The sequence below is a fragment of the Silurus aristotelis genome (assembly GCF_946808225.1).
Source record: "Silurus aristotelis genome assembly, chromosome: 28".
NCBI classification, from domain to species: Eukaryota; Metazoa; Chordata; class Actinopteri; order Siluriformes; family Siluridae; genus Silurus; species Silurus aristotelis.
Genome location: NC_139601.1, coordinates 9,722,908 through 9,750,439, shown reverse-complemented (window position 1 = coordinate 9,750,439; position 27,532 = coordinate 9,722,908). Strand labels below are relative to the sequence as shown.

Sequence of the window (27,532 nt, the reverse complement as noted above, 5' to 3'; positions counted from 1 at the left end):
AATGTTTGGTACAATGTAACATATTGGCCCATGCACTTTTTTTTTTTTGGCCTGTCATTGGAAAATGTTTGGGCACCTCTGGTCTAAGCTAAACTGCATAACTATATAAACTTAAATGTTACCACAGTGGTTTGCATATTATTTATGATCTATGAATATGATATATTTTTGAATAGATACACATACAGATCGTTTTACTGTCCTTGCAACCTTTAGTTTCTGATGATCTTCCTAATGATCGTTTCTGCAATAACTTTGACAAAGCCATGTACTTTTCTTGATCCGCTGATCTGGCTTTAGGTGTGGTGCTTTTGGGACCAGTTGGTTTAGGACTCTGCTTTCCTCCATAGCTAGGATATATAATAATTATATAGTACATTTCTTTAGACTAGTTTTATAAATAGCAATCATGTCTACTACTGCTACAAAATTCCCATTAACAATATAATACCACCACCTACAGATGTATAAATCAACATTTAAACATTAATTATTAAATGCACACAGAATTAGACTAGTAAGTTGCACATTATGTTGTTTGACCAATATTAAAAATGTTTCCTGCAAGTATTAGTCAGATTGTTATATGAATAAATAAGCAGCTCTGCCGAGTTCTAAACTGTAAAAAAGAATGTTGAATGCATTGGTGAACCTTTGTTTGGAATATGCTGCTTCTTGTGCCAGCAATACATCAGCATTCCTAACTACAGGTGACACAGGTTTCTCACTGACTCCACTTGCTTCCATATTGGGCAGTCTGGGATCATCTGTACAGATTGCGAAAGAGAACCATGTCTGTCCTTGTGGACTAGTGTTAAACCACTATCACAAATGATGCTGCATGTTTTTTTTTTTTTTTACCTGTGTCATACTTCAGTTTTGAAGGCTGTATGTAGTCCGCTGTTATGACATCATTTTGGTATTTTTTGGGATGCTGCTTCTCATAAAGAGCTCGTAACCTAAGCACCATACCCTTCATGCCACCTTAGGAAACATTAGGTGAAACATTAACTGAGCATTTCCTGGGGTTTTATTTAATCGTTTTTTTTTATTATTATTATTAAAGAGCAACCAAAATGAATGTTACGTTTAGAGCTGAAGTCACAAAAGTAAGGATTAATTACCTGCACGTTTTGGTTCACAGTTCTGGCTAGCACCTACCACAACACAATTTAAACAAGAGAGTCAGTTTCCTGTGTAAGCAATTAAAAAAACTGTCTGAGGACACATTCTAAATGTAAAATATGTTGCCATTGAGTCCACTTAGCAATCTTAACCATACTCTAAGTTGCTAATTAACATTAGCTCTAGAGTTCATAACACATACAGAAAATCCTGTTTAGAAAAACAGAACACTTCTATTATCATACTTGAAACTATTTTGTAAACATTTGTTGTAGCTATGAATACACCTTTTTGGTCTGGATCCTCCACCCTGCTTCCCTTTGCCAATCTGAAGGCTTTGGGTCTGTCATATTTTGCTTTAGAAGACACTCTGTCCTTAGTGTCCCACAGCCTGAAGGTTACTTTATGCGATGACAACTTTATGAGCAACTCTCTGGTCACATTGAGCTTCACAGACTGAGTCCAGCCCAGCCAAATGTTATCACCCTCCTGCCATGCCTTTACCACCTACACAAAAACATGAAAAGTATCAGGCGTTCAATATGTATGAAACAAGAAAAAAATGCTGCCTACTAGATCTTAATCCAGTGGCATTGAGTCATGTCTGAATTCAGTGTTTACACAAATCTTTCTAAAATAGAATTACTAATATTTTGATGTTTTCCCTGAACATACGTTATGGTTAATGACAAAATACCATGATCAAGTAAACTGATTATGTGGTAAAGTATAACAAGTTTGAAGGCTGTCCTAAAGACTTTTATTACAGTGTGTGCAATGTGAGGGTACAGAATTATAAAGATCCAGAAAGAAAGCAAATGTTTTTTTTTTACCTTTGTCTCATTATCCATATAAACCTTTGCCACCAAGCCATACATAACCATGTCTACTTTGACTGGCTCATGTTCAACAGGAAGAAGATTGTATTCTATATGGTAATGGGCCTGGGCTTTAGGTGCCTCTATAATAGACTTTTTGCCTTTCTTCTTTTTCTCTGCGTCTATAACTGGATAATCTTCATAACCTTGATGACGGAAAAGACAATATATTTTGAGCAACACTGACTAGTTAACACACTGCAAATAGATATGATAATATCTATTTTAATGCCTTAGTGTAGAATTACACATGTAGGGGAATAGATACAAAAAACTCTGTGCACCTCTAGGCACAGCCAGCACCATGCTGACTGTACAGGTGACTGTGTAACTGGAATCAGCATTGCAATGTGCGTGGGTATGGATAATATGTGAGGATAGTTCAGTTGGCTCCGGATCTGGTTCTTTGCTTTCGGAGATGTGAGCAGCATTTTCATCAACATTATTCATGTCACATGTTTCTCGTTCAACAGAAGACTGACAGTCATCATTACTACTGCTTCTTTTTGAGTCCAGTGAGGTGTTGAAATCATCAGAGTACATCTTCCAGAGTGTTTTTTCTTTCTATAGGGAAACACATTAACATTCTACCAAGCAAAGAAAACAAGTTTATGGATCATGATTAACTAAATGAATTATATACACAATATGGAAGGTTTTGGGTTAATAATCATTTAATAGAAATCAATCAGTGTTTGAGTAATTCTAATAATTCTATTAATAGATTGGCCGGCTAAGAGTAACATTAGTAACTTTTCACACAAACAAGAGTTGATTAAGCAAAGAGTCTAATCTTTATAGCATTAGGAACATTATAGCAATAATATATCATAGTACTTTAGTTACTTAAGTACATTTAAAGGCATATACTTTTGTTTTTTTACTCAAGTGAAAGTTTAAAGGGAACACTGTTAGTAATATTTGACCTATTGTATCTCTACTTAAGTACATGGTTTCGGTACTTCGTCCACCACTGGCCTACAGTATAAATTTCAAATATACTTCCTGCATGAAAGGCCCCGTATATGGATAAAAAAAAAAAAAAACTCGTCCACATTTTAATTAATTCACACACAACCTGCAATTTGCACAATCGTATATAAGCAAAGTTACGACATAAAATTAATATTTCATGATTTTTTTTTTCTCCTGACTTTTGGGGGTTTGTTTCCATGGAAACGTATATAACGCCCAAAGAACCAAATATCAAGAACTTAAAATGCAACCATATCTCCTATATAAATGATAGAATATTTAAGAAAGGAAAGAAAACGTGTTTACCTTCACTCAGGAGTGGGTGTAAAGAAATTAATTTTCTCTATTATTAAGGGTGTGATAAACTTGACTAAATTTAGTGAGTGTTGTACACACCGCTTAAACTCCCAGGCGGCTCTGTTACTGAGAACGCGTTATGTTGCCTAGGCAACCCGGCACGCGCACCCCGGAACTGTCACTGAGGAAACCGTGCTGAGGAAACTTTGAACTTTCTGCGATTCTGTTTGCATTCTACTTTATTTTTATGACAAATTCAACTGCAGAAAATTTTCAGAAAAAAGAACAAGGATGTTTTAAAAACGTGCACCACAGATTTAGCATTTGCCACGTTAAATAACTTTTACATTTATTTGTTTGATATTTTTGGTTGGTTGTTTATTAGACGAATAATTTCCTTTCATAGAATCCAAGTGATTTAGCTCATGCCACGTTGGGTAGCTTTTTATTCATCCATCCATCCATACATCCATCCATCTATCTATCTAATTACTCATGGGACATATACAGATATTTATTTATTTATTTTTACGCATAAAGGTTTTTTTTTCCCCCAAACAGAATCGAACCAGCTGCGGTGTTAAAACACACCACTGTCTGTTTTTAATAAATATGCATGAACATTTGGTCTTGCGTGACCCTGGTCTATACTTTTATATATTCTCAGTAACTGTTATAAATCGTAATGGATGATCGCAATCCTCGTTAAACAGTGTCATTCACATGAAAAAAGGAAAAGAGAAGAAAATCCTGCTTTTGAGAAGCTTTTTAACCACTACAGCACCGACCTCCTGTTCACAAAAGCCTGGACAAGAGAAAGGGTTTCGGTACCAGCAAATGGTTAACTGCTTTTCAAAAGTTTTTTCCCCCTCAGTGTGTTTGGTGGGATGTACGTTAGATTCCACGCGCGCGCGCACGCACGCACGCACACACACACACACACTCTCTCTCTCTCTCTGTGCACAGCCCTTGGTTTTTGATGCTAGGAAGATGATGTTTGACTGTGCATTTTTGTTGTAAGTCCATATTCACGTTTGTTGTGGATAAATGGAATAGTTTTGAGGGAAACACAGAGAATGGAGAGATTGGACACGTGTGATCCGTACAGCCGCCCGGCGCGCAGGACACAATGGATAGTGAGCACACTGGCTTACCATTACGGATTGGACCGCGGCGTGGAGAATGAGATCATAGTCCTCGCCACTGGTCTGGATCAGTATCTGCAGGAGATTTTTCACCACCTGGACTGCCAGGGCGACGGCAAAATCCCTGCCGAGGAGTTCCAGATCTTGTGTGAAATCCTAGGGCTGAATAAAGAGATCGAGGCGGAGGAGTGCGCGGGCATTTTGGACAGTTTGCCGAGTGAGTTTACCTTCCGCCAATTCCACGCCAAACTGTGCGGCTACTTTAGCACCAAGGCGGGCTGCCACTACGAAGACGGCCGGCTGCTAGTGGGCAGAGAGAGCGAGCACATTGAGACGCAGATCCGCCTCCGGAGCCCGCTGAGACGCAGGGAGAAGCTGTTGAGTTCGGGCTCCGGGAGGCGCACCAGGGCCTCCACACCTGCATCTGATCAACACAATTCAGGATGCAGACAAGGCTCGTGTACACGCGAGTGTTATGAGGACATTGTGGCTTTGGAGGAAGCAGAGGACAGGATAGCCAAGCTGGAGGAGGAAAACGCAAGTCTTCGGGAATTGGTGGAGGACATGCGAGCTGCTCTTCAGAGCTGTGATGCACGCTCTTTGGCCTTGCAAGTGAGTAACTTGTATTGTGACTTTTATTGAGATTTTTGCTGAATTTCTTCTACTTTAATTATATATTCAGATTTTTCTTGGAGGCCACTTTTGCATTTGCATCCTTTCTTCTCTCTTCAGCATGTTCTGCATCATATGCTTGCTTGCATTGTGTGGTGATCAGAGATTTTCCAACCTATTCTTATTTACACTGACTGATGCAGGTTCTAAAGGGCATATTTTACACTTGCACCACTTGTGATTACGTGCTTCATGTGATGTTTTGAAATGTGTTACTTTCCATACAAACATTTTTTAATGAACAAGTAATCAAATCCACTCCTGAAGCCTGTGATACAAAGCCAAGCATTTTGTGTTGTGTATTAGTGCTAGTTCATTATGGATATCTCAATTAGGCATACACCAATCTTACACTGGCCTGCAACCCTGGATCAATGTGGCAAAATTGTGGAACAGTAAGTGCCATAATGAGTCAGGCATCCGGCCTTGAACATACAGTAGTACACAAATTGTCTTCAAGCACAGTATCATTGCACCTGATGTTTAGTTTAATATCATGGCATGTTATGTAAAAAATAGAATTGGGTTTCTGATTGAATCGCTAGCTTAGGTTACTGCCTTTGTGGAGTTTCTACACATGTTCTCTTGGTGCCTGTGGTATTTACTATGGGTTCCTGCTTTTCTATACAGCAAGTGGATTGGGTATGCTAACTTTGTTCTGGAGTCAAACGAGTGTATACAGTTCAAGGTCTATTTCTGTAGTGTTTCTAGGGCACATCAGTCTTGTCCAGGATAAAATGAATGAATATAATTTATGCATCGCTGTATTGTAATCAAAGGTATAACAAATATTCAGCAAGATTGGGATCATGAAATTTATCACATTGTTTTTTAATAACGAGAACACAGCCATTATCAGCCTTACAATATAAGTCCACACCTCTTGAAATGCATAAATATTTGAACCAGTGTGAAACAGTTGCTTTTTTGTTTTCTTTTTTTATTTATAGTATAGCATTCTCTTAGTGTATACAATAGTTTCATATAGTTCAATAGTTTTGTTAACAAGAGTGCAATTATAAAAAGATTGTATTCTGTATAACTCTCTGTAACAAAGAAAATGCTGATCTAAATCAAATATACATTGAGTTTTTCAGTTAATGACAGTTAGTATATGGAGCTTAAAATGTGATGTATTAAGTATTAATGTATTTAATGTAGTAATACTTATGATAAATTAGCCAAGAAACTTAAAAACTATGGTAATATTTAAATTACACTTAAGTATGTATCCATAGTGTGGATTGTGCTGATGTAACATGCACTGTGTTTCATCTGATATTGTTGTTTTTCTGCACACTTTAGGTTGGACTGTGGAAGAGTCATGTGAAACACAGGCCAGACAGTGGCTGCTTTATTGCCCATCATAAGCGTATGACTCAGAATCCGACCACTCAGGGCAGTATGAAAAGACTTAAAGACTTTTTAACAGAGACTGAAGTAACTCTGAATTCTGAGCAGGTTGAGGATGTCCTGCTTCTAAACAAGAAGCTGGAGCAAGAGTTGCGTGTTTCTAGGGAGTCTGTGCTGTTGCTTGAGGAGTGCAACAGAACCCTGAAGAAGGAGCAGGTGGAGATGAGGAAGAAAGTGGAGGAAGCCAGGGAGGCTCTGCTGAGTGGTTTGAGCAAAGTAAAAGAGCTGGAAACCAAAGCTAGCCATGTGCCTGTCCTGCAAAGACACGTGCAGCAGCTGGAAATGGAACTTCTGTATTACAGGTGAGACAAATGGATACAAAGCTTCCACAAGGCTTCCTAGCTGCCAAACACTGATGGTTGAGTTGGCATGTGTTAGCTTTAGGCAGTGGATTGATGCATGCTATTGCATAATTCTGTTTTGTCTGCTCTAACTTGGTGAATTGTAGTTTCTAAAATAGTTCCCATGAAATCATGAAAAAGTGTAGCAGTCTACATGCTATTTAAGATGCCTTGATGTGGTTTACTCTCTTGACTGCAGACCTTGTTTTGTTTGGGTTCATTAAGCAGACAACGTGTGTGGCAAGTGAGCTGCCACTTTGGTTCATTGAAACAGTGTGTGACTGTGTACCACTTGCTTCAGCAGAATTTAGGATTTATACCTAGCTTGTCATTAAACTATCAGAAAGGCTTGGCCATTTAATAAATGTTTACAGTCTGCTCATCTGTTCACTTGTTCTTTTGGTTTCATCTGCTTTTGCTGATAGATGATTAATTATGACTCATACTATTTCAATTTTTTATATGTTTTAAAGCAAATGTTAACTTAATGGATATTCCCATTATAACATATATCAGAGGAGATGATGTTTCATATTCACAATGACAATAACTGTTCTCTTCCCAATGAGCTAATCTAATTCTTCACAGATTAGATTAGATTAGATTCAATTTTGTCATTGTGCAAAGTTCAAGTACAGGGCTAATAAAATGCAGTTAGTATCTAACCAGAAGTGCAAATAGAAATTTTAAATTTTAAATAAATAAAATTTATTTGTTAAACGCATTAACACAAATGAATTTTTCTGTTTGACCATTTTAATAAAAATAAATGTATAAGAGGCGAAAATAAAACCTTCAATGCAGCAAGTTAGAGGATTTGAAATCAAGCAAAAAAATCCGCCATGAGCACATTTGCGGCAGTTAAAAATGTGGAAACATAGCAAAGGTTCTGTTTGGTGTCCTGATGATTTACATAATTTAGGACACCATAATTACTTTAAAACTTGTACAAGAATATTTTGTCTACATGCTATATGTTGAGTATGGTTTCACTAATAATAAACATACATTTGCCTTATTTGTCCATGCCCATGTTGATTAGAGTACTATGTAAGTTATTTGTAGAACAGATAAAAATGTGCGATAAATCACGAGTTAACTTGACAATCATGCGATTAATCACGGTTAAATATTTTAATCGACTGACAGCCCTAATATAAATATACAAATATACAATAAACATATTGCGTATGCTACCATGCTAAGGTACGTAACATTTCTGTAGCCATGCTGAGAGGCCAGTGTCTTTTCATAGTCTTAAGCCACATAATTCATTTAGAATTACAATAGGGCTGATCCATTCAGAGAGAGCTCCATTCACTTTAGGGCTGGCACATTGAGAGAAGGAAAAGGCCTGACCTAAACAGACTGAGTTCTAATCAATCTTCAACAGCTCTGCTGCTATCTATGCTCTGTTTGAATAATAGATGAACTGTCACAGCCTGAATCCTAGCAACTATTCTCCTCTGAACCCTAACATATTTGAGGACTCCCTGCCTACACAATGCAATGTAGTATAGGTCAGATTCTGCCATTTCATTTAACTGTATTACATGATTTGATATTTCTTACTTTAAAAAAAGAAATGTAGCTACATTTGCAAGGTTGTATCCTCTAAACTTTAAAAGGTTAAATAACCAGAGCAAGAGCAAGATTTATTGTAATTCTGGCATTACAGACATCTATGAAAGTCAGCATATTGACATGTTTGTGGGGGTGAACCTGAACCTAAACACTCTAAGCAACAGACAAACTAAAAATGATTGCCAAGACAAAGAGTGTACCAATATAACCTATTACAAAAGTAGGTGGAATTTAACTTGTTATTCTATACTCAGTCCTTTTACATGCTTCCCTGAAACAAAAAAAATATCCTGCCAAATAAAAATAAATAAATACATTAGATCCCATCTTGGTGGATAGTGTGTAAATAGATAACATTGGAATTCAAAAGAATATATCTATTAATATATGTTACTGTGTGCTATAAATCTATGAAACAAACATAGGGTTAAATCCAGCCTTGAAGTGCACACAGTAAGCACCCAGCTGTTTAAAAGCAATACACAACAGCAGTTGGCACTGGTCATGCATCATGGGTCAGTAAGCAGCCCACTTGCCCTCAAATCATTCTTTTCTTTCTCTTTGTATTGATTTATACATGCTACTATTATTCTCACTTGTATAAGGTGGTCACTTGAATTACTACACCTGCCTATAAGACCACCCCATGTGCTGATTCAAATGGTCAGTAACTTTGTGTTGCTGTATCACATTAAAAAAGCTCTCTTCCGTTAAGTATGCTGTTTTCTCAAGAATTACTCTTTTAATGAGGTGATTAAAATAGGATTCTGATCAGAGTCAGTTGGCTGCAAATATATTTGAATTAGTGTAAATGTTTTTGATACTACTGAGTATCTTTGTTTCTTTTATTTAATTTTTAAGCATAAAACTTGTAGTTTTACCCCAAAATTGTTTTATCTGTTTGTTTGTTTAAGTTAAATCTTAAACGAGATACACGTCACAATGGTGCGATTTTAGTTGATTTAGTTGAGGAGTAGACCCTGTGGAAGAGACTCTGGGAAAGTAATGGATCTGCTCACTTAATTTCCATGAAAAACAGGAGACCAAGCCATGTGTATCTTAAAGGGCTGGAGGCGTTTTCATTTCCCAATAAATGCAGAGGAGGAATAGACCTGCAGGGACAATGAGGTCTAGAGGCTGGGGGAGGAGGAACAAAAGAGATGTGGGGGCACCATCTGGAACAGTCAGCTGTTTGTTCGCTGTCTCTGTATCTTTACAGAGCATGAAGTTCAGCTTAATGCTAAAAAACATCTTGCCTGACCATCTTGCTGTGATATTATAAATGGCTATTTTCTTGGTTATTATCATGCCTGAACTGCATTGGTGAAAACATGCATGTCTGACATTTTGGTTTGACTATTTTTGCTAATATTGTCATCTTTGTGGCTGGCCTGGCAGATCACAGAGGCTGACTAAAATAAACAGTTTTGGTTCTAAGAACTGTAATTTCAGGTGCTCTGTAGTAGCCACTTGTTAAGCATTCTCTTCTAAACTGTATTCCTGCAGCCCATAATGACAGGCCTAAAAAGGGCAAACTAATTGTTCCCTGTGTTATGTCTGAAGCAGGTAGGGATTTGAAAGTTTTGAGATTTGAAAACACAATAAGACCTCACAGGGATAAGCAATTATGTCATGTATATGACGTGTGTGCGGCCATATTTGGGTACAGAAAAATATATTTAAGACTTTAAGCTCTATTTGACAAATTTGTTACCTTTATGATGGTTTTAAATAGCAACTGGTGTTGCCTTTCTGAATTCTTCTGTCCTGCTTCCCCTTATCATGTTTACAGATGACTTTTTTCTGAGAAGAGCATTTTCTGTCATAACAAAGCACCAACTTTTAGCATGTTGTTGAGATGTGAGCTGTGCGCATACTTCTTGTAAAAGACATATTTTCATAACTTATTATATCTCTTTTTTGCATATTGTTTACCATCACAAAACAGATATATTAGTTAGTATCCCACTTAGATTGACTGAGTTAAATTTAGACAACTGCCCCTATGAATTTAAACTGCTCATATGAAGTGATCAAATTTGTCACTATAAAGTTTTGGGTGCAGAAAGACATCATTCATATGCTTGAACTCAGCAGGTAAAAACTATTTAGCATTTAGAACTACAGATGCCTCAGATGCTTCACTGGGCTTTTTACAATTAGCTTCTTACTAGCTTAGAATCTGAAAATGCCATTGGATTGGACTGACACTTCCATTTATGTACATTTCTATACAGATTCTGACAGCACAACATATTTTAAACACTTTGACACAAGTTTTTCAGCCTTATAAATATAAATTTAATTTTAAAATGTTTGACATTACATCATTTTGTTCAAAGCAATTTATTTCAGGTGAATATGGGTGACTGGTTTCCTTGCAGTGTCAGCACAATAGACTTCTCCACTAATATTAGGTTGTTTTTAGGCTACTTTTAATGAAGAAATTGACCAGACTGGGAATATAGATGAGTCAGTTTGGAAACTAAAGAATAAATGGTCATAAATGTCAATGGCATAAAAATGTTGACAAAATTGATAAACATGTAAAGATATGGTAAAATTAAATCTGATGTAATCTTGCCATAGGAAACCACTATACAAATAACTGTTAATATTATTTTAATATCCTTTTCTGTTTTTTTTTTTTTGTGTGGATGATTTTACTAAACATAATGTAGTAAGATCAATAATTGTATCAGGTGATGATACAAAAATCAGTTTGAGAGACGCAGAGAATGAGAGAAAACTCTAAATGAAAGCTTTGGACAGAATGAACATCAGGTTGTAATGTCAGCTTTGTTTTACTAAACACAGGAAATGCTTGGTGTCCTCACTGCTTAACCCCAAGCAGCTGTGACCTAAGAGCTTTTGGTTATGTCCAGTGTGAGTTTAGCTGCCTGATATCTGATCTTGTTGTTAGTACCTGAAACTGCACACATGATGGTGGGAGCCAGTGACTCAGAAAGAAGCAGTGATATGACAAATGCGCCAACATGAAAAAAAAAAGTTAAATAAGAGACACTTGGAGTATTATTCCCATTATTTTCTTTCTCTTCTGCATCTGTTTCTGTTTTGTTGCTTGCTCTGTGCTTTTTCCTGTAAGAAACAAATCTGCCTGTGAAGAAAACAGCCCCAAAGGGCAGGGAAGAAAAGTAATGAAAGTCATCTTGCATTTTTGGAGGGCCTTGCTAAACTCTGTACTGAAATACAGTGTGATATTTTCTTGAAACATTGTTTATCTTGAACAGCTCAAGTAAGGCTCACTGGAAATGAAGCAAATTGAGTCTGTATAATCAGTGCAATTCATCTATAATTTTTACTAAACACTAGTTACAGAGCTTTGACTTGTATATTGCTTAAAAATTCGTGTCACAGCCAGTCAATCCTCTGTTATACTATTTATACTATGTTATACTATTACTAGTCCATGATTAGAGAAATGGCTTTTGTAGCAGATTTTCATGCCCCTATTGATGGTAGACAATGGGATTAATGCTTAGAGATGGTTGTTTTTTTTTTTTTTTTTCTTTTCATTGTCCAGACATATCAAACATTTCAAAACCATGGAGCAGGACTCAGGAACAGAAAAAAATCTATTTAGGGAACCAGTAATTAGCATCTTGACCCTAAGTCGCAACATTCAAGATCATGTTAATATTTTACCAATGACCTTTAACATGCTAAAATTAATGCAGTTATGTCAAATACATGACTTTCCTACCCTCAGGGTTAACATTTAATCAGAAAGATTCTTTTTTTCCCCATTATTTCATAGTATTTTCACATCCTGTTTAAAGCAAGCCAGTAGTGGACAGCCTTTTAAATTGTGCTGGATTGTGTGTTTACCTTTCCTGGTCTTATTTTTTATTTTTTTTTTATCTAAGCATTTACTAATTAGACACACTATGATCTAGAATGCCCAAGTGAAACTCCAATGCATGTTTGACCCTCTTTTTCTCTTACTTTTATTTATTATTTATTATATCTTGTCATTAATTAAAATCCAATTAGTCACACTGAGCATTGAAAATTTGCTTCTATAACTATTGTGATTGTTTCCCCATAGCAACTGTTAGGTTTTATATTTTCTAAAGAGCAAAAGGTTGTATTACAGGAAAAAACACTAAACTGTACAGTGCTATGCTTCTTTGGGACATGTGATTGACATTCCTCTCTTAAAGCAACACCATACTAGAATCTGCTGTATCCACCACTAATACCCCAATTTCTGACCTCAACCTCTCCTCAGTGCCCATTCCTGAGCCTGCAGCCCAGGAGACAATGTTTTGTTAGCTTGTCCTGCAGCTTACAGAGACCAAGGTGAAAGCCTTTGCATGCTGAAGACTCACCTTGGCAGCAGGATGTGTGCGTCTTTTTTCACTCTCCAGGATTTAGTCTGCTGAAAGTGTATTTCTTAAGTTTTTTCCCATTTTTTTTTTCTTCTATGGCAAAAGGCAGCCATCTGGAAACACTTAATCTCTGATTCATGAAGGCCCCCTATCGGATTTCCTCCTACACAAATGACCAAAGGAGTATTGAAACCATGGCTAGAAATAAAAATAATCTATTGCACTTTAAATTACAGCTGTTTTCTACCTGAGCATTAATTTAAACTGCCTATAGCTCTAACAAAAGAATTTCCTTCCTAACCTCGAACTTTAACAAGCTGTTTAGCAAAGCAACATATTTATAATATTCATTTGAACTTGTACATGTTAAGATTTGTTATATACTTTTATGTGTTTATGATCCTTTATGTTTATAAGATTATTGATGTTTTCCACTCAGTCTGTGAAGCTAAATTTTGCTCTGAGCTCAAAACATGCTGTGGCTGACTCTGGGTCTGGCTTCAATTACACACAGTCAGCCCTGCTAGTGCTGCTTTATCACAAGAGCCAATGAAATTATTATTGTGCTTACGGACAAGAATTATGGCAGACTAGCTCATGTTACTTGGCTTCTATTTGATGTTTTATAAGGGACTAAAGCAATTCTTTATATATGAGTATCTCATATTCTTCTTCGTTTAGGAGAAAAATGCCACCAACAGTTTTGTTAATTTAATGCATTTACATTGTAAGAGTGTAGAAGTGAGATTGCTTGACTTCTCTAGGACCAGTAATAACTACATTGTGTATTGTTTTGCAGGGCTGAGGTCCCCAAAGTGCCCGTGTCTAAAGTGTTCAGCAGCACAGAAGAGCTGCAGTACAGGGGCAACATGCGCCAGAGCAGCCGATGTTGTCTGGATACACAGCGAGACCGTAGCTCTCCAACAGGCCATGCAGAGACCAATCACGACAACAGTCAGTTGTGTGTTTTCAGCATATTTTCGTATGGTGTAAAATCAGAATTTAATAGAAGAATCCACCCTAAACAATATTTGTTATTCTTTCACTTTGACCATTTTCTACATTACCATTTTTATCTAAGAAAGCAATGCAGCATTAATTAGTTCTTTGTGCCATACTTTCCCATTCCCTTATCCACACACTCGAACAGATTTTATTAAATTAAATTTTACTTGCATAGGACTTTTAACAATGTACATTTTCAAAGCAGCTTTATACAAATAAGTAGATTATCATATTATTATTAAATTTTCAAATTCATAAAATTTGTTTCTGTACACAACTTCACAACTGTTAGTTTCTTATTTGCTTCTAATAAGTCAATGTCAATGGTGGCAAGAAAAAAACATTTTGAGGCGATATGAAGAAAAAATCTTGAGAGGAACCCGACTCAAACCGGAAACCCATCATCTTCTGGGTGATCACTATTCCAAAAATCTAATATTTATGGTAAAACCACCACTATAACATCATGCTCTTTATGTAGTTTATTGCTAAATAGTAACTTAAATTTGTAATTGTGTATAGCTGCATTGCCTTCTCTAAGTTTGTGTATATTGTTTATCTCCAATGTTGTTACCGTTATCTCTAATAATTCAGATTGAAAAACCTAATACTATTACATGCCATTGTAGTTTCACTAGCATGATATTTCTGCTACTGTAAATAGTTGTCTAATGTTTGTCATGATATCACACTAATTTTGTTGATTTAATTATAAATAAACATTTCTAGTTTCTACTCTGTTTGCAAGTAAATGTCATTATACGCCTGTTTTAGATTTGTCTTGGGGGCATTGCCACATTCTATTTTTCAGTTCTGTGACTTATAAATCCTAAAAATCTTATTCACTTTTTGTTTTGTTAATTGGCAGTGTTACAGCAGACTCTTAATACAGCCTAGCCTCTTTATTGCCTAGCCTTAGTGATGTATACTTATTGTCCTGATTACATTTTAACATATGTGTTACATCAAGAACTCCTGAGAGATGATTCCCAATATAAGAAAACAGATGAAGGCTTGCCAATCAAAACACAGGCAAGGTGTTAATAAAGCAAGTAATATCACAACAAGCCATGCTGTCGTAGTAAATTATCAATACCAGGTCGGTGTTATATGGCATGTTGCTATAATTAACAATGATTAAGTATCTCTTTAAAGATGTTGAAAACATGCATATAAATTGTCTGCTATATGAACCCTCTTTAAGTGATATATAGTGCTGATAAATAGCTTGTTGTATGTCATGTGTCTCAGTGGAGGAGCAGCTCTTCCGCTCAGTGGAGGGTCAGGCAGCATCAGATGAAGAGGAGGAGAGGTGGACAGGAGAGCAGCAGAGACAAGTGGATGAGGTGAAGAAGATTCTTACCAGGCTTTCCTGCTGTGGAGACAGGTAAAAGTATTCCATAAAAACAGCACACACAGCACTGAGAGGGACATACAAAATAGTTAATTCATTCATACACTTGAGCTCTGCAGTGAAACACTTGTGGACAGACTTAACATTCAGAACTGCATTTCAACTATAGAGACATAGAGATATTGCAATGTTACGAATAAGTAATTTTAATCAGCACTTTATTCCTTCCTACCAGATGGTGAATAGGTCCTGTATAATACACAAAAATCAACATTAGCCATTTACCTATAGTTCCTAAGGCACTGGCAAGACAAATATATTTTTTGGTATACACTAAATACATTTATGTTTATGATGAAGACATTAAGCTGAAATAATAGATCAGAATTTTAGCTTCTGTAATTACATGATGTATTAAACAACTTAAAACTTTTAGTAGACAACCACACATCTTTATTAATGAGCAAAAGTATTTAAACAGAAAATAAAAAAAAAAGTAAATTAAATTAAACAATACTTGGTTGCATAGCCCTTGCTTGGAATAACTGCAGTGACCCACAGATATCAATAAACTGTTCTTCAATGTGAGGCTACTTTTTTATTTTTTTTCCCCAGCGTATACTGCATCTTCTTTCAGTTTTGGGTTTTCAGGACTGCTCTGTTAAGTTGAAGTCTGCTGATTAACTTGGCCAGTCTAAAACCTACCACTCTTTCCCATAATGAAGTACTTTGTTGTGTTGACAGTGTGGTTTAGGTACATTGACTTGCTCCTTAATGAAGTTTCTCTTAATTAGATTGGATGCAGTTCTGTATAAATTGTCTAAGGGACTGTTTATGTAGACTTCTGAATTCATTCTGCTGATACCATCATAACTTACATCATCACGAAAGATTAGTGGACTTGTTCCAGAAGCAGCTACACAAGCCCAAACCTCCACCTAGACTACAGTTTTAGAGCTTTAATGTTCTGTATTATGAAAAGATTCTTTAATATTCCACATTTTTGCATGTCCTTCATTTGGGTAAAGGTTAATTTTGCTTACTTTCTCTTCTTGGTCTTCTTTAAACTATGAATTGTGATACCTTCACCCCTGCCCTTTGAAGGTTGTTCGTGATATCCCAGGGTATTTTTTTTGTTTTTCTTTCACAGCTCCACAATGTTTCTTTCATCAACTGCTGCTGTTTTCCTATGCCATGTTTGATGTTTGTTTGTGGTATATCAGTGGTAACTAACTTTTTCAGGACATTCCAAATTGTGGTATTGACTATGCCCAATGCTTGTCCTATGGCTTTGAATGATTTCTTTCTTTGTGGTTATATAGGCAGCTCTGCAGTCATCATGTTTGCAAGAAATCAGAGCTCAAATCAAAAGTAGACCTTCAGAGCTATATGCAGTTTAAACAATCAGGGCACAATTTAACAATTTAACAAGGGCACATGAAACAAATGTAATTTAAATGTTCAGATATTTTTGATCACTTGAAGAATGAGTGGGTGCAAACAAAAGGTCAAGAAACATGACATTTTTTTATCCATTATAAATATACATGCATTAATGTCTTTTTAAAATTAGCATTAAATATAATAAAGGTAGCTTATAAATAAACAGTTTGAAATAAAATCTATGATTGTTTCTAAAACAGCAATCTTATATATACAAACCAAAAAAAAAAAAATACAACAAAAACTTAAAATTAACTTTTGGAAACAATTTCTTACTAAAATATACATTTACCAGTGTTTGATTGAACACTAATCCTTATCCATAGTGGTGCACACAAATGGTTTGTATACTTAATACTTGATTAAAAAATATTTCCTCCCACTAAAACTAATAGGCCATGTGTGAGAATACCACACACAAACCAGTTTTCCTCATTCTATTATAATTATCTTTGACTTGTATAATGCCACTCACTCACACACACACACACACACACACACACACACACACACACACACACACACACACACACACACACACACACACACACACACACATACACATACATAAATGCTATGGTCTATGTTTAGGTGTGATGAGAGAGCTTTAAAGAAGCTGCTGTCTCACTGGGGTGAATCGTGGGCGGAGGAAAGCCACACTGCAGTTCTGCAGCTGTTGGAACGAGTGACTCGTCTCCACAAACAGCTGGAGATGAGAGAGAGCCAGGGCTGGAAATCTGAGACTGACTCTGAGCAGGTACACTGCTGCCCCCTGCAGACACACACACACACACACACACACACACACACACACACACACACGGACACACTTACACGGACACACAGCCTAGAAGACTCTGAAAAATATATCTGCACAAATACTAAAGAAGAAGTGAAGGACAGCACTGAAACTCTCAGCTGCCATTGCCTTTTTCTTCCTTTACCAATATGAGTGCATAAAAAAGTTGTGCAACACTTTCTGCGAACTCTGTTTCGAAGTAGTTTGAGTTCTAAGAGTAATTTATTTAACGGTGCACCTGTTGTTTAACCAGTAAAGTTTCAATAATGATTCTTTTCTCTGTTTGCTGAATGGGGCACTGTGCCTTGATAAAGCTTTGTTTGCTTACATGGGTTTGTTTACTGATTGTTGCATGCAATCCTGAAATACCACATACTGCTAAAAGATATATGTTGTCATAAACTTTTTGGATTTGGGTTGAGTTTTGGCTTCAAATTCAGGTCAGGTCAAATTATTTTGGATATATGAACCAGGTTTTGGCTGCGTCCTGCTGAAAGCATATGAAGGAGCAAGGTGGCCTAATCTGATTAAACATGTTTTCTTTTATGTTTAAATAAACAAGGAAGTTTGCTTCATTCATCTTATAAAGAGATATTCTTTATGAAAAGAAGGCAAGCCAGGCAAGCCTTGATGCTCTGGCAACATACTGCATGGAAAGCTTGGGTCATGCTAAACATTGTTTGTAATATCAGGGACTTTTTTCAGCATGATACAGCTTTGAAAGTTCAGGAATGATTGGAGGAACATGACAAAGAATTGCCTCCAGATACACCAGATCTGATCGAGCGTCTATGGGATGTGCTGCACAAGCAAGTCATAGAACTCAAAACACAATTTACAGGAATTATGTAAAGGAAATGTAAAGGAAATTATGCTTACCTCTTGGGGCCAGATACCACAGGACATCTTCAGAGGTTTTTTTAGAGTAACAGCATAACAGCTCTAATCTCAAAAGATTAGAGCTGTTATGGTGGCATTAGTGGGATCTACACAACAGGTGGTTTTAATTTAATGGATGATCCTTTAGTTATACTTAGTCTATGTATAGAGTTCATGGAGGTACTGAAGTTAGTGTTAATATTTACGTAAACATATAATATGTGTTTTGTGCACAGGTCAAGGACTCATTAGTACAGGAGCTACAGCAGAAAGCTGAGGAGACAGAGCTTCTCCAGAGAGAACTGCAGATGCTGGAGACGGAGAGGGTGCGCTTGTCATTGGTTGAGGAAAAGCTTATGGATGTGCTGCAGCTCCTCCAGCAGCTCAGAGATCTGGTTAGTTCTAGAGCTAAAAAAAAAAAAGATTTCTCTAATCTCTTAGCTCATCTAACAAACCTACAGCTACACCTCAGCAATATGTTACAGCCTCCTGAATCATACCTTCATAACATATATATATATATATAACATATGGCATGGTTAAGTGTTAACTGTTTATTCGAGTTCAAGTTTATTTCTATAGGGCTTTTCACAATGGACATTGTCTTAAGGCAGCTTTACATAACTTAATTAAATGGGGAATATTGTGTGTGTATCCCTGATGAGCAGCCAGGGGCGACTGTGGCAAGGAAAAACTCCCTTAGATAGTATGAGGAAAAAACCTTGAGAGGAATCCGACTCAAAAGGTGAACCCATCCTCATTTGGGTGATATCAAGAGTGTGATTATAAATCTTAAAACCAACACAAAACACCAGAGAGTGAAAACTAACATGAGCACCAGAGTGTGTGATTATGGGTAATGTCCTTTCTATAGTCTAATACATTCAGATGACATTGTGGAACCAGGAGTTACTGAGCAACTCATTTAAGTTATGTACTGCAACTTAAAGCAACCTTTAAGTTATGTACTGTTTCATTTGGCAAAATTGGATCATTGGCTAATACAATATATCTAGAAACATAGAGCAAAACATACACACACACGTGTATATATATATATATATATATATATATATATATATATATATATATATATATATATATATATATATATATATATACATACATACAGTGAGGAACACCCTGCTATTTTGCAAGTTCTCCCACTTAGAAATCATGGAGGGGTCTGAAATTGTCATCGTAGGTGCATGTCCACTGTGAGAGACATAATCTAAAAAAAAAAAAAATCCAGAAATCACAATGTATGATTTTTAAACTATTTATTTGTATGATACAGCTGCAAATAAGTATTTGAACACCTGAGAAAGTCAATGTTAATATTTGGTACAGTAGCCTTTGTTTGCAATTACAGAGGTCAATTGTTTCCTGTAGTTTTTCACCAGGTTTGCACACACTGCAGGAGGGATTTTGGCCCACTCCTCCACACAGATCTTCTCTAGATCAGTCAGGTTTCTGGCCTGTCGCTGAGAAACACGGAGTTTGAGCTCCCTCCAAAGATTCTCTATTGGCTTTAGGTCTGGAGACTGGCTAGGCCATGCCAGAACCTTGATATGCTTCTTACAGAGCCACTCTTTGGCTATCCTAGCTGTGTGCTTCGGGTCATTGTCAGGTTGGAAGACCCAGCCTCGACCCATCTTCAATGCTCTAACTGAGGGAAGGAGGTTGTTCCCCAAAATCTCGCAATACATGGCATCCTCTCCTTAATACAGTGCAGTCGCCCTGTCCCATGTGCAGAAAAACACCCCCAAAGCATGATGCTACCACCCCCATGCTTCACAGTAGGGATGGTGTTCTTGGGATGGTACTCATCATTCTTCTTCCTCCAAACACGTTTAGTGGAATTATGACCCAAAAGTTCTATTTTGGTCTCATCTGACCACATGACTTTCTCCCATGACTCCTCTGGATCATCCAAATGGTCATTGGCAAACTTAAGACGTGCCTGGACATGTGCTGGGGAACCTTCCGTGCCATGCATGATTTCAAACCATGACTTCTTAGTGTATTACCAACAGTAACCTTGGAAACGGTGGTCCCAGCTCTTTTCAGGTCATTGACCAGCTCCTCCCGTGTAGATTTGGGCTGATTTCTCACCTTCCTTAGGATCATCGAGACCCCACGAGGTGAGATCTTGCATGGAGCCCCAGTCCGAGGGAGATTGACAGTCATGTTTAGCTATTTCCATTTTCTAATGATTGCTCCAACAGGACCTTTTTTCACCAAGCTGCCCGTAGCCCTTTCCAGCCTTGTGGAGGTGTATAATTTTGTCTCTAGTGTCTTTGGACAGCTCTTTGGTCTTTGCCATGTTAGTAGTTGGATTCTTACTGATTGTATGGGGTGGACAGGTGTCTTTATGCAGCGAACGACCTCAAACAGGTGCATCTAATTTAGGATAATAAATGTAGTGGAGGTGGACATTTTAAAGGCAGACTAACAGGTCTTTGAGGGTCAGAATTCTAGCGGATAGACAGGTGTTTAAATACTTACACAATCATACATTGTGATTTCTGGATTTTTTCTTTTTAGATTATGTCTCTCACAGTGGACATGCACCTACGATGACAATTTCTCTCTCTCTCTCTCTATATATATATATATATATATATATACAGTGAGGAAAATAAGTATTTGAACACCCTGCTATTTTGCAAGTTCTCCCACTTAGAAATCATGGAGGGATCTGAAATTGTCATCGTAGGTGCATGTCCACTGTGAGAGACATAATCTAAAAAAAAAAAAACAGAAATCACAATATATGATTTTTAAACTATTTATTTGTATGATACAGCTGCAAATAAGTATTTGAACACCTGTCTATCAGCTAGAATTCTGACCCTCAAAGACCTGTTAGTCTGCCTTTAAAATGTCCACCTCCACTACATTTATTATCCTAAATTAGATGCACCTGTTTGAGGTTGTTAGCTGCATAAAGACACCTGTCCACCCCATACAATCAGTAAGAATCCAACTACTAACATGGCCAAGACCAAAGAGCTGTCCAAAGACACTAGAGACAAAATTGTACACCTCCACAAGGCTGGAAAGGGCTACGGGGAAATTGCCAAGCAGCTTGGTGAAAAAAGGTCCACTGTTGGAGCAATCATTAGAAAATGGAAGAAGCTAAACATGACTGTCAATCTCCCTCGGACTGGGGCTCCATGCAAGATCTCACCTCGTGGGGTCTCAGTAATCCCAAGGAAGGTGAGAATTCAGCCCAGAACTACACGGGAGGAGCTAGTCAATGACCTGAAAAGAGCTGGGACCACCGTTTCCAAGGTTACTGTTGGTAATACACTAAGACGTCATGGTTTGAAATCATGCATGGCACGGAAGGTTCCCCTGCTTAAACCAGCACATGTCCAGGCACGTCTTAAGTTTGCCAATGACCATTTGGATGATCCAGAGGAGTCATGGGAGAAAGTCATGTGGTCAGTTGAGACCAAAATATAACTTTTGGGTCATAGTTCCACTAAATGTGTTTGGAGGAAGAAGAATGATGAGTACCATCCCAAGAACACCATCCCTACTGTGAAGCATGGGGGTGGTAGCATCATGCTTTGGGGGTGTTTTTCTGCACATGGGGCAGGGCGACTGCACTGTATTAAGGAGAGGATGACCGGGGCTATGTATTGTGAGATTTTGGGGAACAACCTCCTTCCCTCAGTTAGAGCATTGAAGATGGGTCGAGGCTGGGTCTTCCAACATGACAATGACTCGAAGCACACAGCCAGGATAACCAAGGAGTGGCTCTGTAAGAAGCATATCAAGGTTCAGGCGTGGCCTAGCCAGTCTCCAGACCTAAACCCAGTAGAGAATCTTTGGAGGGAGCTCAAACTCCGTGTTTCTCAGCGACAGGCCTGAAACCTGACTGATCTAGAGAAGATCTGTGTGGAGGAGTGGGCCAAAATCCCTCCTGCAGTGTGTGCAAACCTGGTGAAAAACTACAGGAAACGTTTGACCTCTGTAACTGCAAACAAAGGCTACTGTACCAAATACTAACATTGACTTTCTCAGGTGTTCAAATACTTATTTGCAGCTGTATCATACAAATAAATAGTTACAAAATCATATATTGTGGTTTCTGGATTTTTTTTTTTAGATTATGTCTCTCACAGTGGACATGCACCTACGATGACAATTTCAGATCCCTCCATGATTTCTAAGTGGGAGAACTTGCAAAATAGCAGGGTGTTCAAATACTTATTTTCCTCACTGTATATAGATATATATAGATATATATAGATATATAGATATATATAGATCTATAGATAGATGCATTGGTTTGATCTGGGTCTGTAATTGGAAAATACTTCAGGACATCATACAATCATAAATTATCGTAAATCGTAAAGTCATTGATTATTTTCCAATAACTGCAAGCAATTTGTATTCCTTACATATGGCTAGCCCCAACTTTTTTATGACAAAATGTTTGTTGTGAAAAAAGTGCCTGAGCATTACATATGTCATTCTTTCAATGTGTGCTAAAACGTGCAAACTAACTATTAGAATACTATACAGTATCTCACAAAAGTGAGTACACCTCTCACATTTACGCAACCATTTTATCTTCTAAAGGGGCAATACTATAGAAATTACACTTGGGATATAGTTTGGAGTAGCCAATGTGCAGCTTGTATTGCAGTAATGTCCTCTGAAAACAACTCAACATACAACTATTATTGTCCAAATAGCTGACAACAAAAGTGAGTACACCCTAAGTGATAACAGCTGCATGTCGTTTAGCCATGCAAAGCGGCATGTCCTATATACCATGTTCATGTTTTTGTCTGCTTGACAGGACCATAAAAATTTGTGTATCTTCTATTAAAGCAGTTACAATTTGGTGCTTTTGGAGTCTCTTATACTGACCAATGGATGTTCAACATGTCACTGCATAGCAAAGAACTCTCTGAGGATTTAAGAGATAGAATTATTGCTCTCCACAAAGAGGCAGAGGCTATAAGAAGATCGGTAACACCCTGAAAAAGTTACAGTACAGTGATCAGGGTCATACAGAGGTCTGTATGATCCTGGACGGGTTCTGCTCTACTACTTCCAAGACGGGTTCTACTCTGAACAGGCCTTGCAAGGGTCGATCACAGAAGTCGAGTCCTTGTGTGTCAGGTACAGATGTCAGCTTTGAAAAAAAACAGATGCATGAGTGCTGCAGCATTGCTTTAGAGGTTGCAGAAGGTCCACTTGTCAGTGCTCAGTCCATATGCCGCACACAGCAACAATTTGGTTTGCATGACCGTCATCCCAAAAGGACACCGCTGGCCCACAATAAAGCCTGCAAACAGTTTGCTGCAGACAACCTGACTAGGAGAATTAAATACTGGAACCATGTCCTTTGGTCTGATGAGATAAAATTTAAATTGAAGTGTCAAAATATTGACACTTTGGAGACAGTTTTGACATGTTCACTTAGGGTGTACTCACATTTGTTGCCAGTTATTTAGACAATAATGACTATATTGAGTTATTTTCAGAGGACAGTAAATCTGTGCTGTTATACAAGCTGCACTCCACTCTAAAATATATAAAAGTGTCATTTATATAGTATTGTCCCTTGAGAAGATATACTACAGTTCAGGAACCCCTGACAATGTCCATGATGTTCATTTATAAATATTGGGTGTTTGGATCAGCAATTTCATTTTGATCTATCAAATAACTGAAGGACACAGTAATATTTCAGTAGTGAAATGAGGTTTATTGGATTACAGAAAATGTGCAATATGCATAAAAAACGGAATTAGACAGGTGCATAAATTTGGGCACCCCAACAGAAAAAAAAATCACATCAATATTTAGTAGAGCCTCCTTTAGCAGAAATAACAGCCTCTAGACCAGGGGTGTCAAACTCAGGCATATATATATATATATATTGCTATAATATAATTATATTTGGCCCGCGAGATCATTTTAAATGTGTATTAGTGCTGGCCCGCCAGTATATAGCGCATACACCGCTAATACTACAAATCACAGAAATGCAGATTTTATCTGCTCAGCAATCCGTTTGTGGTTGACGTGGAAAGCGCACCAACCATCCTCCAAATGGAGCTGATTGAAGTCCAGTCAAAGTACGACTCTGTGTGTGCTGCACAGTTTCCATGTTTCTCCCCGACAACTGCTCCAACTCCGTGTCCAAGCTGCTCAAATCCTCTCTATGTTCAGCAGCACATATGTGTGTGTAACTGTTCTCTTTAATGAAGAGGAACAAAACGCCACTCAGGAGTCTTACTGATGAACATCTTCACTCTATACTGAGGATTTCCTCAGCTCAGAGCCTAAACCCAGACATGATGCACTTGTATCTAAGAAGAGATGCAGGTATCTGTCTTCAACCAATGAATGAATGTTGTCTTTATGCACTTTTCTTACTCAAAGGCATGGACTGTTAATGGTTGAAAGATTGCTTTTTTTTAATTGATGGAAATTATTATTTTTAGTTTTGTTGTTGGCCTGTGAAAAATGATTTACATTTAAAAGGAATTTGAAAGTCTATAGATAGAGCGAGGCAGACAAAATAAGAAACGAATCTAATGTGTTTATAATATTAAACTTTGGTTGTTCCAGATTCAATGTTTATGCAAAACTAAAGTTTGTTTCCATATGAAAAGGTTCAACATTACACATCTAGAGAGAAGGAAAAACAGGCACAATTGCAGTCATTTTTTCAATAAATATTGAGTTTGGCCCTCGACTTCGTCCCAGTTTTTAATTTTGGCCCACTATGAATTTGAGTTTGACACCCCTCCCTAAACCATAATGTTGAACAATCTTTGTTTTCAGGTCATTTAAAAGTTGTTTTGAGACCCCCATGTTGCCACTCTTCAGAGGAGAGTCAAAGAGAACAACAACTTTCAATTGGCCAACTCAAACACCTTTTCTCATGATGGGATGCACCTGTCTATGACGTTCAAGGCTTAATGAGCTCACCAAACCAATAGTGTGTTCCAATTAATCAGTGCTAAGTAGTTACAGGTATTCAAATCAACAAAATGACAAGGGTGGCCAAATTTATGCACCTCTCTAATTTTGTTTTGATGCATATTGCACATTTACTGTTAATCCAATAAAGCTCATTTTACCACTGAAATATTACTGTGTCCTTCAGTTATTTGATAGATCAAAATGAAATTGCTGATCCAAACACACAAATATTTATAAATAAAAATCAAGGACATTGTCAGGGGTTCCTAAACCTTTGCATATAACTGTAAAATAGTTGATGAAATGAGAGGGGTGTTCTCACTTTTGTGAGATACTGTACATATTATGTGTAATGTGTCTCTCTGTCTCAGGTTTTGATGGTATTACGTTTAGTATGTTAATGTACTACTAATGATGCTTTTTTTGGAAAAATGTTGTTACAGAATGTGTCAAGGAGATCCCTTGGGAAGATCTTGCTGAGTACGCTGGAGTCTTGCAGTGATCCCCATCATGGTACAATTCCAAACCATGTCTGTCTGAGTTCAGCTAAATCACTGCTTTAATTCAGTCTGATAATGGATATCTATCTTGCTTTTATTTTCCCCCACAGGGAAGGCTCATATTCTGGAGGTGCTAAATGCTCTTTGTCATGAACTGGCTGCATGTGAGATACTCTCGAGTAGTGGCACATCAGAGAATCCGCAGAGTCACTCATCTTTAACAAACTCACTTCTCATCTCCTGCTGAACAGCTGGCCAAGCCATGAAAAAATACTTTGTGCAGAAGTATTGTCTGATTCTTTTCCTCTGTGTTGTTTAGTCTTTTGTAATTAATTGTTTATATTTCTGTGCTAAAGGTTTGTCCTCTCGCTGTACATGATGAGATATTTTACGAATTAAGGGCTCACGAATACTAAGATAAACCAAGTCACACTTGGTTTATGCTATTATGCTAACCCAGATATCTTGTCTGTGAAATAAATTTTTTACTAATACATTTAATAGAAGGTGGCGCATTGTGGCATTGCCAATTTACAGCCCTGGCTACAAAAGCTTTTTGTGTTATTATCTTTGTGGACTATTCTGTATTTTCCCCAGGTCACTGTGGGTTTCCTCTAAATTCTCAGGTTGTCTTTGCCTTCCCAAATTTGTACTATTATTTGTATTCCCTGCCTCACTGCCAGTGTTAGCAGGATCGTGTCAGGATCTATCGTGACCTCACCAGGATAAAGCAGTAACTGAAACTTAAGTGGAATTAATTTTAAGCTAGTTCCATGAACAAGTGACTTAAAAAAACATTCAGGTATATTCAACTGTTTACACTCTACTGTGGAAACACACACTGAGTGAAACAATAGAAAAATATCTGTCCACAGTATCACACTGTACATATACAGTCAACTCCAGATTTTTTGGCATGCCAAAGAAAAACAAAGCAAACATAAACATACACAAAAACAATAACTATATAATTGTTTAGAGTTTATTATAATAAATTATACTTTATCATAATTAGACTTTGTGTGGAAACTGAAATGAACAATGCCTGTGTGTTCAAATGTTTTCATGTTGATTTAGATGATTTGTGTGCTGTAGTTCCAGTGACTTAATGAAGTTCAGGTGCTTCATGTTGTGAGTTGCTCTCAGGGAGACTTTCTGTTCTGCCTTGCTTCTCTCAGCATCCTCCTCACTAGTCTACAATTCGTTTAAACTTCTCCAGACATGAAGCTTTTTCTGATTCTTCAGTTTTTTGCTCATAATGTATATACACTCTAGAAAAATCTGCATGTTTATTGCATTATCGTGGGTAATTTGCAAACTGCTTATTATTGGCAACAAGATTATTGGTTAATTGTAACCATATGGAAAATCTGGAATTATTGTAATAATGAATATAGGCATTTAGTTTTTAGGCTTGTCTTTCACCTTGTTTCTGAGAGCATCTATTTTAATTCATTTTAAATATATATTTTTTGCTTTAGTGGAAAATTGGAAACAATGCATTTTTATGACTTTTCCTGGAGGGTGCCAATAGTTGTTGATATTGTTTTATCTGAAAGCTGCATTTTTTTGCCACTTAACTTTTATTACTACTTTTTTAGCACTTTTTAAGCATACAGTTGTAATCTTTTTGTGACATTCACACAACAGTAAATAAATGTGTGAAAGTTGCAGCAATAAGCATTGTGCATTAGAAGTACAGGTGCACATAACCTTCCATTTATGGGCATTACTTGTATAGTACGAATTACATGAAGGTTATTCTTCTACTTGATCTGAAAATAAAGAAACTATTATTAAGATGCCA

General features: G+C 37.1%; 2 protein-coding genes across 4 annotated transcripts in view; one reads left to right on the top strand and one right to left on the bottom strand.

Moving 5' to 3' along the window:
* Positions 1-4,860, bottom strand: part of cfap92 (cilia and flagella associated protein 92 (putative)) — a 12,178-nt gene extending 7,318 nt beyond the window's left edge. The window contains exons 1-8 of one of the 3 annotated variants that reach the window (XM_083533941.1): positions 4,430-4,860; positions 2,288-2,590; positions 1,959-2,149; positions 1,413-1,632; positions 1,125-1,157; positions 862-984; positions 653-767; positions 187-350 (exon numbers count right to left, since the gene is read on the bottom strand). In XM_083533941.1, coding sequence (XP_083390067.1) covers positions 187-350; positions 653-767; positions 862-984; positions 1,125-1,157; positions 1,413-1,632; positions 1,959-2,149; positions 2,288-2,546 — 1,105 coding nt within the window. In that variant the 5' untranslated portion in view covers positions 2,547-2,590; positions 4,430-4,860. Of the gene's footprint in view, positions 1-186; positions 351-652; positions 768-861; positions 985-1,124; positions 1,158-1,412; positions 1,633-1,958; positions 2,150-2,287; positions 2,591-3,284; positions 3,404-4,429 lie in introns of those variants that run through there. The other 2 variants (XM_083533940.1, XM_083533942.1) reach the window with 2 other exon arrangements.
* Positions 4,078-27,532, top strand: efcc1 (EF-hand and coiled-coil domain containing 1). The gene is made up of 8 exons (XM_083534152.1): positions 4,078-5,032; positions 6,398-6,807; positions 13,582-13,736; positions 15,039-15,174; positions 17,176-17,341; positions 18,499-18,657; positions 25,669-25,738; positions 25,836-27,532. Exons 1-8 carry the CDS (start codon positions 4,352-4,354, stop codon positions 25,970-25,972), a joined length of 1,914 nt encoding a protein of 637 aa, XP_083390278.1. The 5' UTR covers positions 4,078-4,351; the 3' UTR covers positions 25,973-27,532.